Source organism: Acomys minous (genome assembly GCF_964271855.1).
Source record: "Acomys minous genome assembly, chromosome: 7".
Classification (NCBI taxonomy): Eukaryota; Metazoa; Chordata; class Mammalia; order Rodentia; family Muridae; genus Acomys; species Acomys minous.
In genome coordinates this window covers 118,768,866-118,777,859 of record NC_140488.1, presented here as the reverse complement: position 1 = coordinate 118,777,859, position 8,994 = coordinate 118,768,866, and the positions used below count along the sequence as shown (strand labels likewise).

At 49.6% G+C, this 8,994-nt stretch overlaps 1 protein-coding gene across 1 annotated transcript; it reads left to right on the top strand.

The window, feature by feature from the left end:
• Positions 1-1,215: 1,215 nt before the first annotated feature.
• On the top strand, positions 1,216-4,047 carry ASMT (acetylserotonin O-methyltransferase). The gene is made up of 8 exons (XM_084790374.1): positions 1,216-1,289; positions 1,746-1,908; positions 2,060-2,189; positions 2,367-2,435; positions 2,679-2,797; positions 3,022-3,168; positions 3,293-3,415; positions 3,765-4,047. The coding sequence occupies exons 1-8, from the start codon at positions 1,257-1,259 to the stop codon at positions 3,995-3,997; spliced, it is 1,017 nt and encodes a 338-aa protein (XP_084646500.1). The 5' UTR covers positions 1,216-1,256; the 3' UTR covers positions 3,998-4,047.
• Positions 4,048-8,994: the final 4,947 nt, after the last annotated feature.

Sequence of the window (8,994 nt, the reverse complement as noted above, 5' to 3'; positions counted from 1 at the left end):
TTCAGAGTGGGAGGGGTGACTTTAGGCACACTTATATTTACTTAGGATATTGAGGATTATTTCAGTTATCAAATAAAAATCATTTAATCTGAATCTTAAATTTGACATTTGATGAGAATTGCAAATTCACAATCCACCGAAAGGTAAAGATTAAAAAAAAAAATAGATAATCTGAATTTGTCAAAGTACTATACATGGTACGACTTCAGTGGAAGTTTTTCTTTGTGGTATATATTGAGTATATTTTGTAAAAACACTGACTTCGCTGGCCTATTGGGGACACAGAGGAAACCAGCATTAATGGTGGGCCACACTGAGGTGTGAGGTGACACCATGGGAGCCTGGGGGTGACATCATCCTCATGGGCAGGTGACACCCCTGGGACTAATCGCCTGGTCCGTGAAATCACTTCCAGGTCCGCCCCCTCCAGGTGTCCTACAACTCTACAAAGCAACAAAGCGCCAGGTGAATCCCAAAGCAGCAGCTGGAGCAGCAGGCAGAGGAGTGGTGAGGGGCGGGGCCGCGGTGGCGACGTCACGTTGTTCGGAGGGGCCCTTACACTTCCGGCCCCACAACAGGAGGCAGCACGTAGCCCAATGGCAGGCGGAAGAAGCTGCAGCACCAGGATTAGCTTCAGCGTGAACTTGAGCAGCACAGGAGTAGCTGTGGGCCAAGCAGGAGGAGCTACAGCTGCAGGGCTGGATCCCAGAGTGGAAGCTGCTGCTGGACCAAGTGGAGGTGACGTCACAGCTGGCGGGCAGAAGGGGCAGGGCCTCCAGAAACAGCTGCCCCCTCACAGGCTCAGCAAGGAACTAACGACATGGGTGAGCCTGGATGGTGTGCATGATGAACTGGCAGGAAGTGGTGCAAGGGCAGGGCTGGAAGCTGACCCCGCCCCCCAGTGCCTCTGCCCAGGCAGCATAGCAGGACTGAGGGTTCCTGGAAGGAGTCGAATCAGAAGTCCCCCCAACCAGAGATGCCCTGGCCTAGTGAGAATCTGCACGAAATAAATCCCTGATCTGTGACTCGGTGGGAGTGTCCGTTCTTGTCGTCATCATGGGTTGCTGGAGCCGTGTGACCTTGGGTCACACTCAAATCCAATTCTGAGCTGGCCTAATCCGGATGAGCTTGGTGACTTCATCATAGGCTCACAGGGGTTTATGTTCCCAGCTGATCCCGCTCCCTGGACCAGAATGCTATGCTGCAAGATGGCTGCAGGGGAGGAGAGTGCGGAGGACCGAGACTTCCGGGTGCTCATGGAATATGCCCACGGATTCATGATCTCGCAGGTGGGGCTGCTGGTACTAGGTTCTTCGGGTGATGAGTGCGCAATACTGAGAGTGGTCTTTACTCGGTACTCAGGGTTCTCTGTGCTCAGTAGGTTGCTGTCTGTTCAGCCCTTAGAGTGCCTATGACTAGGCATTGACACTGCTCAATAGGGTGCTGGGTGCTCAGTACTGTGTGGGTAGCTCATTACTTAAGAGTGCTGGTGGAAGAGTGCAGACAGCGCTGGGTGCTCAGTACTTAGAGTGCTATGTTCTCAGTAGGGGGCTAGCTGGGTGACCAATAGGTAGAGTAGTGGGTGCTCAGTACTCAGGGTACTTATGAGTCAGTGGGTAGCACGCTACGCTCAGTACTCTGAGTGCTGGTTGTTGGGTCCTCAGAGTGCCTGTGGCTCAGTCTGTAAGGTGCTGGTGTCCCATGGGTGCTAGCGCTCAGTTCCGACTCTGAACCCCCACCCCCAGGTCGTGTTTGCAGCCTGTGAGCTGGGCGTTTTCGATGCTGTGGCAGGCCCATGCGGTGCAGATGCAGGAACCGTCGCCCGGGTTGTGGGTTCGAGTCCTGAGGCGACCCGGCTGCTGCTGGACACATGCACAGCTCTGGGGCTGCTGCAGGCAGACGCAGCTGGTAAACAGGGCCTGAGTAGGGTGGGGCCAGGAGTGACGTCAAAGTGATTCATAAGCCCCATTCCCAGGGTGACATGAGTGAACTGCAGCTCCCACACCAGGGTGACCACGTGACCACCATGGTTCACAGGCCCTGCCACTCCCGTCCCCAGGTGCCTACAGCAACACCCGCATTGCTTCCTCGCTACTGGTCACAGGCAGCCCCCGGTCTCAGCGCCACATGATGCTCTACCTGGCAGGGACGACCTACCACTGTTGGGGTCAGCTGGCTCGGGCTGTGAGGTGAAGGCAAGGTGCAGGGACCCATGATGCACTGCGGGTGGGCCAGGAGCTGAAACCAATTGCCCTATGCACAATGGCGTGGTCAGGGTGGGTACATATAGGTGCGACAGAGTGATATTGTAGAGAAGAGCAATAACATGACTCGAACTGCACCCCTCCCCACCCCCGTACACGTAGGGAAGGACGGAGCCAGTACGAGAGTGCTGTGGGCGTGGCCACCGAGGAGCCATTCGAGGCCATCTACAGGTGGGTGGGGCCAACTGGAGTGACCAAAGACTAAGCACTGCTTGGCTCCCCATCCGGGACCAGAAGTGACCTCATGGAGAGGTTGGGATGGGAGGGTTGCTTTCTGTCTGCAGGCATGTTGCTGCCCACCCCCACAATCCCTGCCCACACTCAGAGACCAGATGCCACTTCACTTCCAGTTGGCCCACCCACTACCTGGATGCCCTGCAGCCCCCCACACCCAACCCCAACACCCTACCACAGGTCTGAGGCAGAGAGGCTGCTGTTCATGCGTGCCCTGCAGGAGACCTGGAGCATCTGCGGGGCACGGGCTCTCACGGCCTTTGACCTCTCCAACTTCCGGGTCATCTGCGATGTCGGCGGTGAGGCCCTACCCAACCCCACTCCCAACAGATTCCTCTCCAGGTAGACGGTACAAGACTAGAAACCGGAAGTGCTACCACCCCTGGAGGGACCCTGTGTCTGTTTGCATCCTGACGTGGAAGAGATCATACAGCCCCATATGGGACAATTTGTGGGTGGGACCGTCCCCCTGGAGCTGGGACAGGAAGTGACATCACTTGCTAAGCCCCACTGCCTTACACAGGAGGATCAGGAGCACTGGCCCGGGAGTTTGCCCGCATCTATCCTGGCAGCAACATCACTGTGTTCGACACACCGGAGGTGGTGGCTGCGGCACAGACTCACTTCCTGTCCCCCACGGGGTCATGGCCTAGCATCCAGTTCTGCGGAGGTGGGACCTCCAGGGCTGGGGGAGAGGGCGTGGCTAGGGAGGGGGTAAACTGAGGCATAGCATTCACAAGGTATGGGCGTGCCCTTCTCCCCCCCACCCTCCCACGATGCCCTGCCCCCCGCAGGTGACTTCTTCCGGTGCCGCCTCCCTTGTGCCCACCTATACATCCTGGCGCGTATCCTGCATGACTGGACAGATGAGGCCTGCATAGAGCTTCTGGGTCGAGTGTGCTTGGCGGGTGGGCCAGGTGAGGGTCACAGGTCATAGAGATCACACCGAGTCAAGTTGGGTCATGGGGTAAGATGGGGGGTCACTTCCGGTCACAGATCCTGTAGCTGACTGGGGGACTGTAGGGTCCTATTGTGGATCATAGGGGTTATGAGGGTCACAGTGGGGTCATCAGATCACAATGGCAGAGGGGCTGTGTGAAATGGTGACTGGGGAGGGTCAGGAGGGCTTTGTAGAATCACAGGGTAGCCTTGGGAGGTCACACTGGCTTCTGATGGTCATGTGGTCTTGGCCTGGTCATGGGGTTCAAGGTCCTTTCCCAGGAATCACCACGGAATCACAGGCCATGTATCTCCCGCCCTCCCTAGGGTCCGCAGTGCTGCTGGTGGAGGCCACTCTGGCTGAGGATGCCCGCGGACCACTCCCCACACTGCTGCTGTCTCTCAATATGACTGTGCAGACCAGGGGGCGCGAGCGCACTCAGGCCCAGTACCGCGCCATGGCCGCCGCTGCTGGGTTTCCACACTTCCGGGCGACAGGTGTGGGGATGGAGGGAGTGGGCGGGTGGGGGCCCTATGCCACTATGCTCGCATGGAAGTGACATCACACGCCAACAACATGCATCCTGCGGGAGAGGGGACAGAAATTGACATCACACACATTGGTACGGATGAACATGATATTGTCCGCCCCCCCCCCCCAGGAGTGGTTTCAATAAACCCGCCTTTCCAGAACAAGGAACTGGCACTTACCTACTGGAAGTGATGTGATCAGCAACGACACTGCCTCCCGCCCACCCGCTGGCCCTGCAGGTCGGCCTTGTCCATGGCAACAGAGAATGCCCAGCGCCCACGGTAGCTGAGTGACATGGGAAACCAGAGTCCCGCCCACCTGCATTAGAAGCTTATAGGTTCACTGGCAGGAATTGAAGTCACAAGAAGGCAGGCCCAACCTTTCCAGAGCAGGGAGTTGTGGCATTTTTGGCTCACTAGCATGCCCCAGGGCCACCCATTTGGGACCACTAAGGGAAAGGCCTCCCCCATCTGCAAATACATAGAGAGATGGGTGAAGCAGTTGGGAACATGCTAATTTAAATACGCAAATTGGGCCTTTCTAGAATTAGGAACCCGCTAACTTACATAAAGAAATCTCAAGGCCCTAGATAAAGCACATATGCAAAGCGATCATGTATTTTCCAGATGGTTAGGTTCTCGTATGCAAATGAGATGCAAGTATGCAAGACCCACTTTACATATGCCAATTGCACATATCTACGCTACCTAGGGCTGCTGTCATATGCAAGTTAGCTCTTGAACACGCATTTGCATATGCAAATCTCACATGCTTTTTCCCATTGGCCATCATTAGCAAAGCGTACATGATGTATGACAGCAGCATATGTGCACTGACATCACCGCGACCTTGACTGTGACCCCTCCCCCATCTCACTGTTGAGCAAGTGCAGAGGAATCCCCAGTCCCAGTAAATCAGACATGAACTTCCTGAATGATGCCAATTCCACAAACTAGAAGTATGCTGCAGGAAGGGGCATTATAACCCTCTCAGCCACTTCCGGTCCTGCCCACTAACAGCATCATTTCCATTTTCTTCCTATCTATTCCTGGCGACTCTCTCCATGGAGTTTCCTGCTGAAAAAAAAGTAGAAACAAACAAACAAAAAACCCCAAGATAGTGTTGTGGGGCAAGTTTAGGAGTGATGACATAGTTAAGTGAGAACGAAGGGCGGGATTTCCGGCCTGATCTCACATGGACTAACCAAAGCCAGCCAGGCACTGTGCACTCACTTGGAAGTACCGCCCCTGTTGCCCACGCCCACCCCTGCCAGGCCCGAGGGTCAGACTGGCATTAGCTACTCAACAGTCTACCTACCCTGTAAGCCATGCCCCGACAAACCCCTCTTGGCTGCAAAATGGGCTGTTAATTGATCACCTCGCAGCCATGGCTAATGTTGTCAATCGTCTGTCTCCCTGACCTCACCCATTGACCAAGGGTGAAAGGGGCGGGGTTTGAATAGGCGACCCGCAAGTAGATCTCAAAATACTTTTATATTTCTCTCTGTTTTTTAATGGGGTGTTGTGGGTGATGTCCTGGGGCTGTGACTTCATGGGGAGAGCCCTGCCCCCTTCCCCACTTCTGCGACCCCCGGGCATGATGGGAGAACAAATAAATGACCATGATACAAAATTGATATGACACTCAAGACTCATGGATTGACTTCTGGACACACCTCATGACGTCACCTACCCACCCTGATCATGCGATACAAACATTTTCAGAAGCCCATCAGAATTTTTCTAAGATGCTCAGTGGCACTGTGGCCTCTCCCAATGAGTAGTACATTAGGCCCTGACAACTAGATGCTGCAAAGTCCATAGGAATGAAAGTCAACTTAAAGGCTATGTTCAGAACCCGGTAAGTGCCTGACTGCTGAAGAATTCCATTTGGTATGTGTCCTCCACATGTCAGGGATTCCTGTCCACTAGCTTCTTCACAAAATCCCAAAGATCATCTACCTAATACAATCTCAGTAAATTGGTGGTGCTTTTCAAATAATATTTGTAATTGTAACTTTTATTCTCATGGCTCAATTGTTGTCTGGGAGTCTTGCGGCCTCCTTCTCCTAACCTAGGCCTAGTCCTGGAAGCTTCTAGCCTCTGTACAATCTAACCTAGGCCTAGAATGTTTTCAGCCTCTGAGACCTACTGCTTAATAAGCTTACCCTTAATAGTTCTTTTTGAGCTCTGGGCTGGCTGGTTCAACTCAGCTGTTCTTGCTCAAACCCCTCTCACACCTTATTTGTACAATCTGGCTTCTCTGTCAACCCAGTATTGTTCTGCTTGGCCTCAAACTAACTCAGCAATCTGCTCTACTCTTCTGGCTTCTCATTCTCGGGCTTGTTCTGTCTTCACCTGAGTTCTCTCTCTGGAATCCATCTCTCTATTACTGTCCTGGTAAAACTACTTCCTCTCTCTCTGAAAAACTGCCTCGAAGTAGCTTCCCTTTCCTCTCTCTTCTCATGAGAGTTGGGCATAGCCTATCCTGTCAAATCTTCTCTGATTCGACACCTTTTCTACCATTCAATTAGACATCACTTTTAAACATTAGTGCTTCCTTCTACCTTCATTAGGGATTAAAGGCATGTACCACCACACCAGGATCTAAGCTTCTCTTTACCTGATACTTGCTCTATACCAGGTTGGTCTTGAACTCAAATCTTTTTGCCTCTGCTCCTGGAATAGGGTCATATAGACCTAGAAGATCTTTGGATGTGATCTTGTTGGACCCTAGAGTCCACTCGGGTGGGGGGTCGTCGCGAGAGACTACTCGAGTACCACAGCGTTGATGCAAAAGCACAAGGTTTATTGCTGATGCATCAGGGAACCTCAGCCACTCGAGAGGCAGAGGAAGCCCGAGTTATTGTCACAGGCTATTTTTAAAGGCTAAAGCCGCAAGGTTAGGAGGGGCTGAGTGCCCCGTGTGAGGATTGGCTCCTGGCAGTTGCTAGGGGTACTTGTTTAAATGTTATTGGCTACTGCAGGGGTCATAGGTCTGGGCGGGTTATTCTTGGCAAGGAAGGGTGTTGGGGAATTTAGGGAATTTCAAGATGGGTTTTTCTGAGAATTGTTTACCAAAGTTGGTTGATCTGACTCTGGGAACAAATTCTTTTCTGTGTCATGTTCCCAGGCTTAGGCCGAGAAAGCCTTTCAATCTCTTGCCAGAACAGCCAAAAAAATATCTACATTGCTTACATTGAAGCATAATGAAATGGTGATTATTAGTGAAGAAACCATTTGTACAAATGCATATACAATGAATTCAATTAAGTTAAAGACCCTGAATTTATGTAGGAGAAAGATCGTTAGCTAAATGAGACGGTTGTATGAAACTGAAATGATGTGTTATTTTTCACTATTAAGTATTCTGTAATATACTTCAATTTTAATGTATTTAAGAAAAAGATGCTACGATGTATAAATAATATAATAGCATAAAAATAATTACTCGAACATAGAACTATCTTCTGAAAATGAACACATATATACCCAGATTTGACCTTAAAATGATAGCTTTTCTGTTTCATTTGTTTGTTTGTTTATTTGTTTGTTTGAGAGAGTGTCTTACTCTGCAGTCCTGGCTGTCCTGGCACTCACTTTGTAGACTATTCTAGCCTTGAATTCACAGAGATCTGCCTGCCTCTGCAACACCAGGGCTGGGATAAATGATGTGCAGCACCACCCCTGGCTATTATGGCTATTTTAAAATTCCTTACTTTGTTTTGCCTTTGTAATCTCTGGAAGTATCTTTATTTGGTATCCTGTGATAAAAAGAGTCCAGAGAAAGATTCTTGCTTTTGTCCTAAGATTTACATGCTCCAGTGAAAAGAACACTACATTGCATTATTACTAATGTGAAACAAACCTTGCTTATACTAGGTAAACAAGGCTGGAGACTCAGGCCATCTGAATTAGGTCTTAGCTCTGCTGCCCAGATGTGTGTTACCTAAATCATGTCAGTGATTGTATTGTCTCACAGTTAAGTATATTTGTTCTGAAGTCAGATGGTCCTATTATCCTCTTCTTAACTACCAGATGACCTTGAACAGGTAGCTTTCTCCTCAACCTCAGTCTATCATTTGTAAAGTGGAAGTGTTGATCATTTTAAATTGAGCAGTTGGAAGATTAAAGAAATGTGTAATGAGTATATATCTGTGCTTGCTTCAGTTGCCATATACTAGAATTGGAGGAAGTTGGGCATGGATATCTCTTTATTGTTTTTTCCACTTGAATAAATCTTGTTTTCCTGCTTTTCACTATTAAAACAAAACAAATATGATTGGAAGGGTGCAGAGATGCGAAGCACGTAGCAAATATCCCTGGAACTATAAGCTTTTTCTTATAGGTTGAAACAGGGACTAGTAAATTATCTTCTGCCACTGATGCACAGCTATTGTTCTGTCTTCTAGTAGGCTATGCTCTTTTAGGCATGTTGACAATAATATTCACAACTAATAGCATTTCTTTGTAGGTTGCCAGTGTGGATCTTGATGAAGGATGGCGCCACATCATGGGGGTTATTTCCCCATGCTCTGCCAATGCCATGATTGTCACAGTGTTCTGTGCCAAAGAGGGTGAAGTTCAAAGACAGCTCCAGACAGCTGTGGCTGAAGATTTCCAGGATATAGTTTCCCTTTTATCAGATGTTGTAGACAGTGTACTGAATCAAGTTCATAATTTATTTAAAGGTACTGATTCTTCTGGTAGGTTTTCCCACCTTTAAAAAAAATCATGCATTTATTGATTTGAACTCCAGCATGTTGTAAGTCAGATAAAAGCAAGCTCTAGTACAAGCTATAGGTAGTTAAATCACTAATTTTTGAAGTCCTGAAGGACTTCTGCTAAAGGCACTATGGAACACTTTGAAATTAGTCATAAGATGATTTATGACTTTTAATATAGTATCTTGTTTGTTTGTTTTTGTTTTTCAAGACAGGTTTCTCTCTTTAGCCTTGGCTGTCCTGGACTCACTTTGTAGACCTGGCTAGCCTTGAAGTCACAAAGATCTGCCTGCTTCTGCCTC

Coding starts and splice junctions, on each gene's coding strand:
- ASMT (XM_084790374.1), top strand. CDS start 1,257: ATGGAATATGCCCACGGATTCATGATCTCGCAG. Junction 2,798..3,021: donor GGTCATCTGCGATGTCGGCG/GTGAGGCCCTAC, acceptor TGCCTTACACAG/GAGGATCAGGAGCACTGGCC. Junction 3,169..3,292: donor TAGCATCCAGTTCTGCGGAG/GTGGGACCTCCA, acceptor TGCCCCCCGCAG/GTGACTTCTTCCGGTGCCGC.